This window comes from Micropterus salmoides, unplaced genomic scaffold (genome assembly GCF_014851395.1).
Source record: "Micropterus salmoides isolate LMB-PRFRI ecotype aquatic unplaced genomic scaffold, ASM1485139v1 Ms_hic_scaffold_11, whole genome shotgun sequence".
In the NCBI taxonomy this organism is placed as follows: domain Eukaryota; kingdom Metazoa; phylum Chordata; class Actinopteri; order Centrarchiformes; family Centrarchidae; genus Micropterus; species Micropterus salmoides.
In genome coordinates, this window is record NW_024040152.1 from 5,002,298 (window position 1) to 5,021,292 (window position 18,995).

The 18,995-nt window shown below is 40.4% G+C and overlaps 2 protein-coding genes across 2 annotated transcripts; both read left to right on the plus strand.

Annotated features, from left to right (window-relative positions):
* Positions 1-88: 88 nt before the first annotated feature.
* On the plus strand, positions 89-9,194 carry ensab (endosulfine alpha b). The gene is made up of 3 exons (XM_038710530.1): positions 89-285; positions 4,159-4,281; positions 5,484-9,194. The coding sequence occupies exons 1-3, from the start codon at positions 229-231 to the stop codon at positions 5,652-5,654; spliced, it is 351 nt and encodes a 116-aa protein (XP_038566458.1). The 5' UTR covers positions 89-228; the 3' UTR covers positions 5,655-9,194.
* Positions 9,195-9,882: 688 nt separating this feature from the next.
* On the plus strand, positions 9,883-12,164 carry mcl1b (MCL1 apoptosis regulator, BCL2 family member b). The gene is made up of 3 exons (XM_038710529.1): positions 9,883-10,518; positions 10,847-11,097; positions 11,263-12,164. The coding sequence occupies exons 1-3, from the start codon at positions 10,041-10,043 to the stop codon at positions 11,377-11,379; spliced, it is 846 nt and encodes a 281-aa protein (XP_038566457.1). The 5' UTR covers positions 9,883-10,040; the 3' UTR covers positions 11,380-12,164.
* The last annotated feature ends 6,831 nt before the right edge of the window (positions 12,165-18,995 follow it).

Genomic DNA, 18,995 nt, shown 5'->3' on the forward strand with positions numbered 1-18,995 from the left:
ATTGGCTCTCTGTGGACCATTTCTGCTCGTCTATTGGTTACTGTATATGTCAATCACAAGTATGCTACCTCTCCGGTGGTGATGTCACATCTCGTTACGCCATTTTTGTTGGGGAGCAGTCGTGTCCAGAAAAGGAGGATTAGATTCAGTACAGGTACATCAAACGGTACCTTATATATTTATCTCTTTGAATAGTCTGGCGAACGTGACATTACTATCACACCCACAATGTCGTCAGAAAACCTGGACTCGGACACTCAGGTGGACTACGAGGACGAAAAACAGGTGGGTTTCTGACTGTTGTCTTGATGTTGTTGGCTAACCACCGAGCATGCTAGCTAAAAGGGGCTAAAACCAGCTAGCACAAGTGAAGTGTGTATGCTCAGTGGCTCAGCGCTGCACCAAGGCAGGGGAGGGGTCTCCTGGAAAGACATGTAACGTTAGAGATATGGTAAGCTGTTCGGTCTGCTGAAAACTGTTATCGTAGCTGTCCAACCGTACAGAGCACCTTGCCAGTGTGTCATTTTGTTTTGTCCCATGCCTTGTGTCATTGGCTGGCGAGTCCTCGGCAGCTCGGGCCTCATTGGTCTGTCCTGGGGGGTCGCAAAATGTGCGATGTAGGTCCGACAGTCTCCAAATAAAAACTTAACTTGGTGGTATCACTCAGTATGCATGCATTGAAAGAACTTCATAACTCTTTCTCCTGACTGGCGCATGGCTTGAGATTCCTGATGGTCTTCTTATAGTGACAACAACTGCAATGTGACCGTTGTTCCGCATTTCAGTACGGTGCCACAACAGTGCAGTGATGTGCAAATAGTTTATCAAACATCTGTTGACATGAATATGGGTTAGAATATGCGTCCAATGTGACTTTTTCCCTTCAGCTTCCAAGCCTGCAGCTTGTTTATGCTGCTTAAGTTTGTTGATGTTTGATATTATATAAATCACAATATCTATGATGTTTGATTGACATCATATAGGAATGCACAGTGCAAACTGGAGCTAGTGTTTACTTAAGAAATAATTTAGCGGAAAATCACATTTAGCAGTTGGTCTGTTGTAATAATTCAGATATCTAATTTGTTAATGTTTTATAGCTTATGTTTTCCGACCATACAAGAAATGTGATGATGGTTTATAAATAATAGCAATTTGATATAATGCCCAGCCCTTACATGCACCTGATTGGCTGCACAGCAGGTTGAAAGTTTCAGTCTTTTGTTGACAAACCTGTTGGTTGTTATGCTTAAGCTTGGATGGAGACATTTAGTTGCAGTGAATGCTAATTGTGTTAAGTGCTGTGTTTGTAAAAACACTGTCAAACTTGAATCACTCACTGCTTAAACCAACATAGCTTAATTTGGATTTTCCGTTCTGTATTACACATATTGTAAAGATACCAAATGTCTCACGATGATTTGTGTTATAAATGATGCTTTAGTTATTTACATTTGCAATTTCAACAGTCCTATTGAGTGATCTTTCACCCACTTAAGTGTGACACAGCTTCAGTGAGGCACCAGAACAAACAGATACATTAAAGTGATATGGTCACATAGTGTGTAAGAAATATCTAGTCAAACTTAAGGTACCTAAGAAGATTTTTACAGTTGTGCACATAACACTGGTCTAGAGGGTTCACAGAGAATGGGTTGTTAGATTCTGCAGTTTCCCTGCATTGGCGCCAAATATAGTAGCTCATAAATTTCTCGTCATGGACCCAATTGAATCAGCACACTTGGTGCCACACGCCCCCCTCCTCTCATGGGGAGTGTGTTCATCGGGTTCTGTCACATTTTATCCCTGCCCCAGCAAGCTTTGCAGGCTGAGTGCCCTATCTTCACTGCATAGTGGAAGCAGCTTTACAATGTTTGCTGCTCGCTTCAGGCATATTTGTAGGGAGTGCGTAAATGTCCTATGAAGTTTGTCCTCTTTAGTCCTACGTGCACTTTACACAAGGAGGTAAGCCACAGTTGAAACAGTGAAGCCAACCAAACCCTGCATGAACAGTTCAATGTAAGCCCAAAAATGACGTCAAAACCCTGTGACATCCCGTCGCACGTGAGAGATGTCTCATGTATTGCTTCTATTATAAAATCTCTGTGGATAAAAAAAAAACATTCGGCCATCAGTGACGCTGTGGTGGTGTTTGGCAGGTGAGCGTCATAAGTGATGATTAATCTGCGACGATCTGAGTCAGACAAACACTCTGAGCCATGAAACTTTTTGTTAGTGCACCTATGCAGCTTCCAGAATTACGGTGTTTCTCCCGTTGCTCGACGTCATTAAACCACGCTTATGCAGCGCGATCATGCGCAGTAGACACTGGTGCCAACAGGAAGTAGCCCTTTAGTAGTATTTTATTGGTCCAAAACTGGCTTCACTGGCTTCACACACAAAATTATCACGGTTATCACTATTATCACGGTATTGTAAAAATGTGCCAAAAAATAGTTTTATATTGAAAACTACAAATACAGTTGCCATTTTGTTTGCATAAAAAATAAAATAACAGCTAATACCTTTTGTTAACATATGAAAATAATCTAAGTGTGCATTATCAAGATTTTATATTATATAGGTAATACAATGACCCTGTGGACAATTACATGTAAACAAATAAGTCTATAGAAGACAGTGATGGTAACTGCAATGAGCCCAAAAACTGACATAAATACAGAGGAGTCTGTAGCGTTTCTAGATATGCTGGTTGGTTGCCTTCAGGGAGACGCTGGACAGAGTTTGCCGTGAGATCATAACAGCGCAGTTAACCGTACCCGGTTGTCATGGTAATTAAAATGTGACAGGTAATAATAACCGTCGGGAATTTTACCATGGTTTACCGTTAAACCGTTAATCGTTTCATCGCTATTTAGCATGCAGTCAGAACACACGAGGTGATCGCACTGTGTACACAAACAAGGTGTGCCTTGGTGTCCCAAGTTACTGCCCCCAATATCTACCTATCAAGGACTTGAATGACAAGTATCTGACCAGTTTGGCTAGTGTTAGTCAGTGGAAACAGTCCAAATACTTGCATTGTCTACTCAAATTGCCACCTCAGGCTTCTGTAACCTTGTGCTGGTGTAATGGAAAGTGTTGGTGATGGCGGGGCTGGTGATGTGGATAAGACACATGACACATACTTGTGATGTGGGAGATCTGCGTTCGATTCCCACTGTGACACATCCACCCATGTGTCCCTGAGCGAGGCACTTGCTAGGCAACCGCTACTTGCTCCAGTGGTGTGCGATCTCACAAGTCGCTTTGTCTAAAAGCGTCAGCTAAATGAGTAAATATAAATGTTGTCAAGTTATTGTTTCTTGACCTGGTTACCAATAAAGCCACAGAATTAACAGAAAACATGGAATCATTATAATTACTGTAAACGTTATTTATGGAAGCCAAGATGTGGCCACTGGAGGCAGAAAAAAAGGGTTTTATGTCCGCATTAACTGAAAATAACAGATTGTAAGTAACTTGTCATTTAGCAATTAACACCACTCTAATCGCTTATCATGCTTAAAGGGAAGTTTCAGGATTTAATTGTAAGCACAAATTGTGCTCAAAGTTCTCTAATGCAGAGTACTTTATTGCTTTACAGTAATAGTTTAACATTTGCTGAAGAGGACTTGTGAGGGTCAGAGTTCATTCTTCAAAGCTTCGACTTTAACAGATGCACAGTGCGGGTACACACAAACTCCTTCCAAACATGATTCCTAGAGGGGGCTTTAGTTGTTTGTTATTAATGTAAGCTTCTAAAAATCATTTAGACCTATTTTTTTAGGTCTCTCTTTGAACCAGTCACTGTCCTCATCTAGAGTTATTTCTTTTCAGGCATTAAACAGTGACATGAGAGACTGTAATAGAAAAACATTTATGCATCAAAGTGTCTTCAGTTCCCACTTGTCATTGCCATAGTTTTAGCCCTATTCACAGTGAAGTGACCCTGCTTATCACGGTAGACACACATGAATTTAAGTGTTTTTGTAGTAGCAGCAGCATTTTTGGAATTGTAGAGTGATGATAAATGAATGCTTGTCAAATAAACAGCTGTTCTAGTGGTGCTTAAATTTTGCTGAAGATGTATCAGCTGACACGGGCCCTGTTTTTTGCTGGAGGATTGTTTATCTCGGTTTGTTCTTGTCTCCACAGGACTCCCAGGAGAAGAATGCAAACCCGGTGAAGGCAGAAGAGGCAAAGCTGAAAGCCAAGTACCCCGGCCTGGGCCAGAAGCCCGGCGGCTCAGACTTTCTGATGAAGAGACTACAGAAGGGGGTAGGTGACTATGACCACAACATGGTCGGAGACAAGGGGGGGGGGGGGGGGACTTACCCTCTTCTGGTTTATATTTCCCAGCCTCTGCAGAATAATTTTTATCCCCAGTGAACAAAACAACATTTCTAATAACAAAATGTCCCCCCCCCCCTCCAGAGTGATCAGTGCTATTTCACCAGTGATGCAACTGATCACAAAACTCACGGTTCAGTTCGATCCATAGTTTTGTTAGGGTTAATAATTATTTTAGAATGTGCTACTTTGGCTCTGATGTAGCTGCCCGTCTTTGTCTGTAGGTAATCACCACTCTGTAGTCTTGCTCAATGTCACTATCTGATTGGTATGCCCCCCCCCGTCTTTTACACAAATCGCAGCCTGCATATTACTGACATCATATTTGGACCAACGTGTAATACAGTAAGACAATCACCATAACTCCAAATGGCTTCTATCTGTTGTACTCAGGTCTCTCTTGCAGAATAGATCTTGATCTCAGTGAGACTTCCTGATTAAATAAAGGTTGTGTATATATAAATGAGGGAATATCTTGTGGAGGAATGGTGTTTATGCCTCCAATAGAGTTCCACAGACTTGGCAAGGAGCACTGAAGCTGTTCTGGAGGCTTATAGTGGCCTGACTCCATAAAACACTTCATGTTGATTTTTTCCTTTAATTTGTCACCCATCTGTACGTATTTAATACATTCATAAACATAAGACAAATTAACCCAAATTTAATAATGGTAATGGAAAGAGCTTTTGATGATGATGATAAAAACAAATTTTCAGAAGCAATTTAAAAGGGGTTATAAATAAGCCTTTCATGAGGTTGATCTGATTTACACTGTGTTTTGGAAGGGGGCAGAATAGGAAGGGATTGGGTCGGGGTGCCACAGACCTACAAGCCTGGCATAAGAAGCATGCAATGGGCCTGAAGACTGCTGAAGCCTCATATTAGCTTTGCCAAGACTTTGGGATACATTTTTGCATAGAACGAGGACAGTGGATGTTGTCCTCCATCACTTTCATTGGTATTGCTTTAGGAAGGGTCCTCCACAGGGCCAGTATGGACAGGAGGAACAATTTCAGGGACTGGTAACTCTTAATGTATTTACGGGCATGTGAGTGTTCTTTGCTTACCTGAAATCAGCTAGAGACATGTCACTAAAGCTGTGAGGACCTCTTATCTCTTTTCTTGTACAGCAAAAGTACTTCGACTCGGGCGACTATAACATGGCCAAAGCGAAGATGAAGAACAAGCAGCTTCCCGTGGCGGGGCCCGACAAGAACCTGGTGACTGGCGACCACATTCCCACGCCGCAAGATCTGCCACAGAGGAAGTCCTCCTTGGTGACCAGCAAGCTAGCAGGCTAGCCTCCACCATCGTAGAAGCACCCCCCCCCGACCCCGCCCCCGGGGATCCCAGCAAATGTCCGTCGTCCTCCTCACCCATATCCCCAATATGCCCCACCACCTCCCCTCTCTTCCCTTTTCATCCCCAGGCACCACTGGCTTTAATATGTCGGGCAGAGTTGTGTAAGTTAAAACTCCATTTGCTTGTATGTGGGTGGGGCGGGGTGGGAGGGATGGAGGTTTAGGTGGCCCATGAGGTCGCAGCCTTCTCTGCCCTCCCACCACGCACAGCTCTGCCTCCTCTGCGCACTCGGCTCTACCGCCTCTCTTATATCTTGGTTTTCAATGTTCCAAGATGCAGATCACAGTAGGCGTGTGTCATCAGGCAGGGGTTGGATGGGGTGAGTTAATGCACTTTGTAGTCTGTATAGTATGCTTTGTTTGGGGGTTTTTTGCATCCTAAATGACACCAAAATAATGTGTGTAAGGGAATTAGGAACCATGATTGCAGCGTGTTCTTTGATCTTTATGTTCCCTATCTATCCTGGTGGCTGGCTTCAGTGGGAGGAGGAAAATGTATGTGAATAATTGCTTGTACACCAAATCTGCAGCTGCCTAGCTTGAGAGTTCTTTAGCATTCGCTGACACCATATTGGGAAATGGGGGAAATGAATGGAGGCTTCCTTTCATCTCATCCTCCTGTCACTTTTCGTCGAACAAACCCAGAGGTCATCTGCTGCAGCTCAGCCAAACAGGGATTTTCCCCCTCTCTGCTCCTGTTGCTTTAATTCTTGACTCCCTTTGCTCCTGTTCTCTCTCTAAATATGCTGCATGATTGTAACATGTAACAAAAAAAGAAATGTAACATGTTTTTTAACGGGAGCGGGGCATCTGCTTAATGGTAGGAAGTATCAAAACAAACACACACAAAGCCCTGAAACATCCACAGTCACACTTCCTTCCCTCCTTTCCTGTTTGCTGTCCTGACAATCCATATACACATGCACCAGTTAGGGGCCCAGGGCAAGAGCCAGCTGAGTATATCCTTGTATTATTTTTAATGGCTGGGAACCCTGCCGATCTCTGAGTTTAGTTTTAGTGTGGTTGCTGTTGAGTTTCATCAAGACTTGTGTTTACTATGAGCCTAAAAGATTTGTGGGTGGATTGAAGGACCATGCATAGAGTGTATGCTTCTGTAAATAATACTCAAACAGTCACGTAATTTGCGATAAGTCTGGCACTTTGAGGACTGGATCAGCTAACATGCCTGAGAGAAGTGGTTGTGCTAAATCGACTCACTTGGGATTACATCTTGGGATTTCTGGCTTGGAAGTTCTGTGCTTTAGCAACTGAGCCACATTTCACACTGCAGCTATTGGGCTCAGAGACCGTGGGTACCCTTGTCATCTGGTTCTCATAGTGATGTGATGAGGCAAACTAAAGCCCTGTTCTGGCTCGCAATGTTTGGATCTCATGGAGGTATGAAAAGTGATGTAACCACCATCCAGACAATTTACTTTTTAAACACAGATCCAAACAGTTAGCATTTTTGTGTCAGACATGAACAAGTGCATTTTGACACGAGTGCTATATCAGATCACAAAAGTCCCATTAAAAAGACAAAGTAACACAGATATAGCCTTTGTGTTCCACAATAACAAAAATGTGCAGTGAAAATTGTTTTCAGACATGTAGGACAGAGTGAAAGAATTGTTCTTTTTCTAGCTGCTTGTTAAAGCTAAAAAGGGACAATGATTTCTCTTTTTTTTTTTTTTTCTCAATGTTTTAACACTTTCAGAAAATATTGATCACAGTAAGATGTTGTGGTTCCTCTGACATATTGCCCTCCATGGCAGTTCAATTATGAAACACTATCCTAATTATAAAAAAAAAAAATGCTACTTTACTATAGTATAGACCTACTACCACTACCTGCGCACCAGAGAACATTATTTTTACCACCAAACTGACACACTGCACAGACTGATCTTTGATCTCAGGGGTGTCAGAGGGTAAACAGCAGGCAACCTGACAACCACAGGTGTCAGCCCTGCTGTCAAGATCGTCACCGTGGGCTTAATGTGGGACCCTGCGTGCCTGCTGGATGTGCTCACTCCAACACTTGGCAAAGCAGAGAGAGATTTTATAACGCATGGTGAGGGGGCAGTGTGAGCCCGTGCTCTAATCTCTAGTCCCACCTGTTACTGTGGTTCGACTTCTGAAAGAGGTGAATGGTGCGATCAACAAATCTGCAGACTTTGAATGCGTGCCGTCGACACAGTCAAGAATCTGAACTGGATGCTGGCGCTCGCTGAGAATCAGCCTCCTTGTATAATAATGCTTCAGGGAACCTTCACAAATGCACACTCCACCATATAGGCTAGGTGATAGGGTGCATGCACCATCACATCCTCAACCTCACTTGTTTTTCATTGAGACTTAAAAATGTGTCAAATTTGCCGTGTGCAAAAGAGAACTGACCTGTACGTATGTGCTTGTTATGGTGTTGTATGAATGCTCTGCTTTTCTCTGTTCCAGCCATTGTAAATAGACTTCAACAGGAAGGGATTTTTGTGTTGTTTCCCACCTGCTTTTCAATTTTTTTTTTTTTTTTTCTGATTCAATGGTTCCGCTCTCCTTTCATTTTAACACTACTTCTGCTTCATCTTAGTGAATTACAGGGGCTATGTGAATCTGTATCATATGAAAATATGTGTAAATGCTGCTGTATCATTCAAAGACAAATCTAAGAGATGATACCCTGTAAAGAACACCTGTCCTCTTGATTCTACCAGTCCGACTCTACTCTCCCCAAGTATCTCTGTTTCAGAGTCATATAGCTCCTGTGTCAAAGTCCATCCAGTTGAGACTGCGGTAAAGCGGAATGTAAATACTACACTACATTTTAATGGAAAAAATACTAAAAGAAAAGGTCTTGAACACTTTGTCACTTTGACATGAATATACAATTTAGCATCACATCATGGGTTTAAAAGCCTACAGTTCCCTGCTTTAAGTAAAGATTACTAGAAGAAATGGGGAAAAGATACAACATGTTCTATGAAACAACAGTGGACAGGAGTTCTTGAATGCTACTTGATGTTTGGCTTTGCACAGAGAGAGCAGTTCAACGAGAGGAAATAGCAGGGTATGTTTCAAACCCAGCACACAGGGTGTCTCTCGTTCAGCTATGATAAACACGTGCCAGAATGTATAATGAAATGACAGGCTGTGTGCTCTGAAGTACTTTTGTGCTGCTTTTACCTTATCTGTTTTCTTGTTGTTTTGCAAGTATTATTTTTTTTCCTCTTTGTTTTCTTGTGTTCTCTTATTACATAATTAGTATATTTCATCCTGGTCCAAGATAACTGCAGGGAAATCAGAGGCACCCTTGCTTCCAAGAAAAAAAAAAGGGTTTACAAGATAAAGAGAATGACTGGAGAACACAGGAACGATTTTAAGACTTCAGAAAGTACAGGAGTACTTCGAATGTTTCAGTTGTGTGGGAATTGGTAAGAGGATTTTTGTCAGTATTTGAAATAAACTTTTACATTAATAAGATTTCCTTGTTGTCAGTTCTCTGCTGTATTTATTTGCATCATTGGTGTATTTGTTGGCAACTGCATGCTAATTAAAGTATAAAAAGGCTGAATCTTGTAGGTAAACATAATGGAGGGCCAGAATGGGAGTACAACCCCCTGACCACTAGGGGGAAGCACATGATTTATTTCTAACGTGCCCCCACCGCGATGTCTTTATTAACCTAGGCTCATTTTAAAAAACGTGAACAGATCAATAACCGCAGCATAACACAACTGCACGTACACCACGACGCTGTATAATTTAGGCTTCATTTATAAAAAGGACCTATTAATTTAAACTGTACTTTTCTGATAAATATATTGATTAAACAACTTCAGAAACTGCTTTAATTATTATTATTATCGCGGTTGCTTGCTGTTAGTTATCATAGCATTTGTTATTGCATTATACGAACCACCATAGATTAATGTAATAATGGAAAAATACAAAAAGAACCCATAAATCAATCACAACCTTGGACCCTCCTGCTTTATGAATTATAACGAATCTGAGGCTCTCTTTTTTTGTCTTTAAAAAAAATATAGCTTCAAACAACAACACATTTAAAGACTTATAAAACAATGTCAGAAAATACGGATGTCCGGAAAGGGGTGGGGGATGACGTGATTGACGTAGCCTCACTTTATAAGAAAGACAGCCAGCTCACTTCCGCTTCACTGCAACCCTGCCATGGATGATGAGTGACTGTTCAGGACAAGGCTAGCTTTTTTTTTTTTGTTTCATACAGGCTAGCATCAGTCCTCTTATTAGCCTACTTTTTTGTTAAGTAATCAAGTAAGCGTAATTTTAAAGCCAAAAGTCAAAATGAATATGCTTCACCCGACGAAACGGGCCGCGTTTAACGTTATGAGCTTTATTCTTCCTCAAAATGGAGTCGTGGAGGGACCGATGCACTACGGCTCGGGTGATTCCTCCCCGCAGCTAGCCATGGGCTCTTCTTTAGATTCTCAGAACGGAAACGTTGGGCCCAGCGACACTCCAAAACGGCCTAAGCTTCTGGGAGTGAAGTCTAACGGGTTTGTACCAAAAAGCTTTCAAGACAACAGCGAAGAAATCGAGGACGGCTCGCTGCCATGTACGCCGGAGTTAGACAGTCCAATCGATGTCCCCAGTTGCCCAGCAGGGGATGAAGTCTTGGAGAATGACACGAGGCAACTGATCAGCAGTTTTCTGATAGACTTTACTGGACTTACTAAACTTCCGCGGAAAGAAAACAAAGCACTATCAACAATGAAAAGAGTTGTGGAGGACGTTTTGGAAAAACACAGATACGCATACAATGGTAGGTAACTTAGTGAAAAGTATGTGTGGCGTTTACAACTTGCATTGACGCAAAACGTTAGTCGTAAACCTATAAAATACAGCTACAGGCTGTATTACACACAACAGACACCATGTTTGGAAGTGATGGTTTGACCAGTAGGAGTTATTTAACTATCACAAAACGTAAAATGGAAAAAATAACGTTTTCTATGTTAATGGTGGTCTCATTTCAGTTGAATATCATTTGATAGCCATACAAGCGTTGCCATAAATGTACAAAAAATGTAGATTTGTGACCAGACCAATTTTTAATGTGTGTGTGTGTGTGTGTTTTTTTTTTTTTTTAGGTATGATCAACAAACTGTCATTGGATGACACAGGAGACGATGCCAGTTTTGTAAGCTCAGTAGCCAAGAGCCTCTTTGCAGATGGAACCACCAACTGGGGTCGTATTGCCAGCCTGGTTGCCTTTGGGGCAGCGGTGTCTCAGTACCTGAAGGAGAAAGGCAGGGGCAACTGTGTGGAGCTTGTGGGAAAGGAAATCTCCACATACCTACTGTCTTATCAGAGGGACTGGCTGGTCAAAAACAACTCATGGGTGAGTTATGACTAATGGCTGACTGACAGGATGTAAGAGAGAAGTTTCTGGTTGCATAACTACTTTCATTGTGCAACATGTCTCCCTGTTTGTTCAGTGAATATACTTAAATGCTTCACTGTCAGGTTTCCATCTAATGTTTTTGTTTGTTTTCTTTATTTCCAGGATGGCTTTGTTGATTTCTTTCGAGTAGCAGACCCAGAGTCCACAGTGAGGAACACACTCATGGCCTTTGCTGGATTAGCAGGCCTTGGGGCAACAGTGGCCCTGCTGATCAGGTGAATTTGTTGGACACCCAGAGACTTCTTTTTTTTAACAACACGTTTGGACTTGAGACTAAGGACATTGACTCTTAACTGCTGATATGATCATCTTTTTCTTGGGCTCCCTTCCACCCTCAATTGCAAAATAAGTGCATTTTTTTATTTTTGCTGTGGATGTAAAGGGACAGACAACAGGCGACTTTCAAACAATTAGGTTTTATTTAATTTACAAAGAATTTTATTTTTCTAATAAATGTAAAATGTCTTACTCAAATTAAAATGGGCAGTCAGTTGACCTGATTTTTTGCTTTTTTGTGTTTATGCATTCTTCTATCACAATTTCCAAGCGGTAATGGTGTTTTTGTTCACAAGACCTAGGCCAAACCAGGAAGGGGAAAGCTACGTTTTTCCATATCATGCAGTCATGAAGCCCATTTCCATAGACTCTATTTATAACCCCTGCCTGGATCCCCTTTTGTATGGACACTTTACATTTGCGGGCAGGAGGTGGTGGATTTGCATGGGTGTAGCTCAACTTCCTGCTTATGAAAATGTTGGATCTGCTCTAAGAGACGAGATCAGCCACATGCAGGACTTTTGGCTGTACAGCAGTGTGGAAACTTTGAGTCTGTTGGAAGGAATGAACAAGGACTGAGTGGGGAAAATGAGGATTGCATTTGTCATCTGCACCAGGGCTCAAAGTGGTTTGGGAAGAATGCCTGGCATCAGATAGAGAAAGCAGACTATGATTAATAGTACAGATCCAGATGTAAGCTTTGAAATAAAAAAGAAATATAATTCAAATGCTTTGACATTTTCTAATACTGTTTTTCTGTTTAGAGGATTTTGCAAAAGCAGAAGACAGTGGTTACATCTACACTCATACAGGCTCTGAGTTGCCTCGCTCTTAACTAACTTTTAACGCCTTCGCACTTGTCAACCTTTTGACATTTATTCACACCACATACCAAAATGGCAATGGCTGCTGTTTCCTAGAAATTTGATGAGGCTGTGGTAGCGCCTTCATCACACTGTGCACTCATCTGCATCCGCAGTTCTGCATGTTGCTGTGGAGGCATGTTGAAGAGCTGGTGCACAACAGCTGAATGCACCAGCTAGATTGTGAAACTGGGGTAAACAGTTCACAACATCCTCAGAATTTCATAATACTGACTACTTCCTGGGTTGGAAGGTCTTTTAGCTACTTAGAAACTGGTGACTTAACTGTGTATCTGGACTACAGCTTCACTTTGTTCTGCTCTACTGTTGCTTCTAACATTAACCCAGAAATACACAAATTTATAGATATAGTCATTTAAAACCTTAAATCATAGTGGAGACCATATCAAGTCTCAAGCAGGGGAATCCTTGGTGGTGATGTATGGCTGCACCCATGTTTGTTCAGATCCTCCTGTTGTCTCGGGTTACAGCACAAACACAACACTCATCAAGGTCTTAGGAGGAAATGGAGTAGAGCCTCTCCATGGTGATGATCCACAGCAGACCTCCCCATGTCCTCTCCTGTGGCTGATGATGCTAGTCACCACCCTGGTTACCCCTGTACAGTTCATTGTGAAGAACAGGCTGCTACACAATAGGGAATTGAGGCTGAGGCAATTTTATAGAGCAGTTTGCACCATACACAAGTGGATTGGTGGTGCAGAAAACAGGCAGCAATGCAGTGCTTGGGGCTAAATATGCAAAGCGTACAAAGTTTTTGAACATTAATGTTGGTAACTAGCTTATTGGAGCAATACAATATGAATATTTTTTTCTTCTCTTCTACCTCAGGTATTAAAGCCTTAATGCTGTTAAATATGTTAGATCCATCTGTATGTAGATGTTTGTTTATCAATAACCGATTGGGCCTATCATGGTCCAGTGTGTCAAGATATGCAAATAACAGACAGGTGTGATCATTTTTACTGCATATACAGAATCCATAAATGTATCAAAGTAAACTAAGGAGATTTTGGTAATCAAACATGACTTATGGATGCACATTAGTGGAATTAAAGTAATCGCAAGACTAAATATTGGCATTCTTTATGAAATAAAAAAAAATTATCTAAATTGCCAGGAATTTGTTTACCACTTAACTATCTTAAAATATATGGCTAAGTAATGTACGTCGAACTGAAAATGAAACTTGCAGTTGACTATGTCAACAGAACTATTAACACATTAACTTTTTAGACATTCTCATTGTGGTTAAGCCCACTGTGGTTAGATGGTCTGTTATCTTTCACAGCAAAAGAAACAACTTGATGAGGAAGCTGTCAGAAGCATTCTTTCAGGAAAACGACTGAACTGTCTAGAATGTGAGTTGTTTATTGCAGCCTTCACACTTTCCAGCTGCAGCAGCTTGTCAAATGTTACAGTGCAGCGCAGCTGTAAACTGGAGAACTTACAGAAACCCTTAAGCAGGTGAACACATTCCTATAGTGGGATAGTTTAGGGAGTGGTTTTAAAACTATTGTCTGCCCACATAATTAACATTCAGATAGTGGGCTGAGTATTGATTATATTCAGCTTGAGTCACTTCCCCCGAACTGCTGAAACCAAATGTAACCCAGGACTAGACCTATGTTTAGCTTTGCTCAGATAACATATTTTTCTATGCATTAAGCATTCATAAACTTGCATTCCTTTACACTGTAAAGAAAATAAGTGGTTCTCAGCAGACTTTTTGGGCATGTGGGCTGCTTTCTGTTACCTCCAACGAGGAAGTCTGTCTTGACACACATTAGAGAAATTATAAAATGTTACAAAATAGTTGAGATTTCTTTCTTGCTCAAAGTTTTCTTCATAGAGAAGCTTCCCACATTAACCAGCCTGCTGTAGTTTTACTTGCAGTTTGGTAACTTGAGCTTTGAGCAACGGCCTTTTCAGACAGAGTATTGGCTGTAAGCCTCTCCACTTCCCCGTAGCAACAGCCCGCCCCTTGATTTAAAAAAAGCAACAGTTTCTGGGAAGTCAGCTGACGCACAAGTTTCTTAACAGGAGTACTCAGCTGCAGTTTTACACATTAGAAGCAGTCAATACTCAGAATTTTGACTCTGAGGTGCAAAGATAGGCCCAAGTCTTCGTAGTTTGAAGTAACGCTGTGTAAAAGAGAAAAGGAATCTGTTCATTTAAAAAGGACAAGAAGTACTGAAACATCACAAAAGTTTCTAGAGCTACTTCACTGGAAAAAAAATTAGAGACTTCCAGTTCTTTGAGCTTCAGAAAGTCTTTAATTAAATTCTGGCCTGCAGGCATTGCTCTGCTCTTTGAATATACAGAACTTGTTTATATACATGTGCATCAACTCAAAAAGCAAAACACATGTCTAAATGTGTTACAGGACATTTCTGTAAATAAGCATGTACATCCTCGCCAGATGTTGCCAGACCAATGCGCAAATGCGAGGACCAGTTGGTAAATTAAGCTTTTACCAAATCCTGTCAGAAGCACAGCATAACCATCTTTCTTGTCAGTTAAAGCTTTGAGCACAGTTGTTTGTTGTTTTTTTTAGTGAAAATATATCGTGTAGTTTATTTAATACTGACAGGATAGCAGATTCTGTAGAACCTTCCACATCAGAGGCAGGCAATTTGATTATTTACGAAAATGTCTCCACTGTGCTTCTGTCAGTCGTGGCATCAAACTCACCAGTCTGCCAGAGCACATTCAACTGGTTCCTAGACTATGTAAATCCTGTTTATAGTCTCCCTGTTTGGTCACTGTTGTGGTGCTTCTGCACTACACTTCCCAGAGATCACTTGTCAATTGGAGTAACCCATACTTTTGTCCTTAAGTTCAAGGAGGTGGCAATCTTTTCTGCACATCCTTTCATTTCATTCCAAAATTTGAAAACCACCACTTCTTATGTGCCAGAAACCTTTTCCCTGGAAACACCTGTCAGGGTCCATAATACTTTATGCAAATAGTAGAAATTTGCATTCGCTCTCTGGTTTAAAAAAAAGATAAAAAAATACCTGCAAACACTTTCTTCCTTGTTATGTCTTCAATACACAAGCCTTCCATTCATTCCTACAGTTATTTTTATTACTGAATGAACTACTTTGTATATAAAGCAGACAAGTTCTGCCAGTGGTCCTGGTAATGTCCATTAACCCAAAACCAAAGCAGCTTTTGTATTGGTAAGCTCAGTCTGTACTGACCCATTAGGAGATCAAATTGATCATCCCTGCATTATTTGCAACTTAAGTTTCTCTTTGGATGAAAATATGTAACCAATTCGATTGCGCTGAAACAAAATCATGCATGTCGAAAGTTGTTGTTTACACAAGTCTATAAATGTTACTATATTGAGACCTTTACAGCTCTTAATGTGATAAGTTAGAGAGAAACTTTATATTTTCGCATAAAGAAATTACTTATCTAAGAAGTGATGGAAAAGAAAAAATAAAGTAAGCAGGCTGCTGTTTTCATCATTTCATTTGGGCTTTGGCCATTTTATACACCGTTAGTTTCAATTCTAACTAAAAATAAACGTTTGCCCGAATGTTTTGACAGTGTCCTCCTTTTTGCAGTGTCACACTCACCTTAGTCTTTGCGCACAAAAACATATTAAGGAAAATGCTTATTGTCCTGGTTTGTTGCAGAATTTGTGTGTTCTCTGTGTACAATACATCTCTGGATATTGTTGAACAGTATTGAGTTATGGGACTTGGAGTAGAAAAATAGCTTTACACAGAAGTTTTAAAATAGAGATCATTTAGGGCTCTTGAGCATCAGCACCTCAGTCTAAACTCTGAACATTAAGCTCTTTGTGGTGGGTGGATACTTATGACAGATCAAACTGAATCCACTGGGTGATGTCATGTTCCCTTCTTGGTGAGTCATCCTGTCGTTTGGAACTTTATTCTTTGACTACTGACCACAGTGCATTATTAAAAGACAACTCATCCATGTTGGCTGTTGTGATCTGCCCACTTCATTTCAAACTGCAGCCCTGCAGTCCCTGACCTCCATAAAATCTTCACTTTGTTCAGTGTTTGTGTTTAAATTGTGATCATGACTTCTGAGAAATACTAACCTTTAAACTTTACAATTATAATACTTCATGTAAAATTTGGATTTTTATAGTTAATCCTCTTATTTATTTATTTTTTTTCTTTGCACAATGTTTTCACTAGCACACTATTTGCCAACTAAACTTTCACTAAAATCTAAGTGGATGTGCACATAAAAGTGCCCACTGTGATGTCATAAACAGGTTGGATCTATCAGGGTCCAGTAAGGAATATTACAGGAAAACGTAATTGCTGTCAAACTTCACTGTGCAACTGTTGCGGGATTCAATCCAGTGCTAGGAGCATTCTCCCATTCACAGATTGTGTGTGTGGATTATTGTTACATATTTCCGTAATAAACACTATGTGATGTACCTGCACAGTCATTCCCAACCTAATGGAACTCGTACCGCACAAGAAACTTTAGCTGTATCCAGCGTTTTGTCTGGAAAGATTGTTGAGTAGCTCAACAAATTTAAACTATGATTTGATTAAATAAATAAATATATATAAAAATCATATTTGTGTTTAGGATGAAAATAACCTTCAAAATTGGATTACAGATTGGTGTCATCATGATCTTTGGTATATGTGCCACAGTAGTGAATGAGCTACCAGCTACGACTACAATAGAAAATCTGCACCACCCTGAGTCTGTTGTAATAACTAAAGCTTCTTGTTGCCATTGAGAGGGCATGAATACTAGTTAGTAAGTGAGCCAAGGGGTCGAAATAGTTTGCTTAAAGTAAATTACAAATGTTTAACAGCTTAAATTATTTAGAAACATTTGAAATAATTAGCTAAAAGTAACAGATAAATGGTCCGGCTTCTGCCACTTCAAGTGACAGTAATACCAAAGCTAACTTGACCAAAGTTAGCAAAATTAGCTGAAATGAACGCATTTGGAACATGATGGGTGGGGTACTTGAGTTCATCTGATAGACATCTGGGAGTTCCTCTGACAAGGAAGGGCAGGAATCACTATGGTAGCGAACTATGATGCTAGTTTCCAAAACTTAATGGAAAAGCCATGTACTTGTGTGCATGTATTTCATGAATATGTATGAATATGTTGCAGTATACTTTTCTGTCAAATCACTGGCTGCTGTGAGACGGCAGCTACGTGTCATTTCTGCAGAAGTTGTTGTAATCGTCTGCTGTTTCTCAGTACACAGTGTACTCTAAAGCAGGTCATCCCCCCTGCATTAGGTCATTGGAGGCTTTCCATGTTTTGTTTAACAGAGGAAAGAACAGTTCTGTAACAAGGCTACCATTCTGTCTGGAAGGGTGGTGTTCCCAGCAATGTTCCCAGCTTGTTATAGGAAGTTGAAGGAAATTTGGTCTAAGAATAAATGCTGCGCCCCAGCAGTGTATACAAGGCCCTCCTAAACTGGCACACAGTCAACTACAGTCTACCCAATTGAGACTTAACATGCCTGTGTTTTTCTGTAGTTTTCCTTATTTTTATTATTCTTATACTTTTGCATAGACTCAAAAGTAAAACAGAAACAAGGAATATGGTACAAATTATCCATATTGATTCCTATTCATATCAAGAAAAAGGAAGAGAAAGAACATGACAGATATACAGTACAAGTTTTATTTCTGCATTTTTAATCTAGACTCTAGAAAATCTACCAGAAGATTTCAGGCTTTGATCCAGTTTAAAAGCAATTGATCAGCAGATGGCTGTTAAATGTGACTGAATGCTCCAGAAAAAAGTGAACCTCGAGTTGGTATTCATTTTGTGATATAGTTTCTCAACTCGGTGTGTTAATATGCATTTACTTAACCGGCTTATTTGTTGGGTTTATGTAACCTGATTTCTTAAATATGATGTTAAAAAGAGACCTGGTTAAAATGATGTGGGTAAAGATCAGATCAACCTGTTAGGGGGGCCTAGTGCAAAGAGTTGCTGTTTAGTCCCTACTGATACCCCACCTATCACCCTCTGTGCAATGTGTTTGTACCCTGTTGCTTTGAAGTCACCATTAACTTCAATGCAACCATATTTCTACACTGGAATGATACCTAACACATGTTAGTTTCTGCTAATTTCACTGAGTACTTTATTTAGCTATATATATAAAATAATAATTTATAAAATAAATAATAAAGCCTTTTAAAATAGGTTTTGAGACACAACCCCTCTACCAGGCATGGATACAAAATGACCTAATAATGCAGGACCCACCGTAATTGATTGCGTTTTAATGATGCAAATTCCCAAAGAAATTATCAAAGCCATATGACATGCAGTGAACCTACCCAACTTGCCCTTTAGCTTGCAATTTATCCTTGGTAAAGGAATAAAAGAATCCCTACTGCAGTTAGATTTCAGCTTAAGAAACCTGATTACTTGGCCATGTTTAGGTTTTAGTTTATAACACTGACAGCAGTGTGGTGAGATGAAAGGAAATATCACCACTTGCTGTGCATCCGTCCAATATACAGTATGTACAGATTATATGAACAGTAGAGTAGTGAAATATAATACACATTTGCACTATAAAGAAGCATTATAACTACTCCTGTTCTCTTACTACGCCGTAAGGCCAAATGCTCTGACCCAAAAGATAAAAATGTTAAAAGATTCAAACCATATGGCACTTTG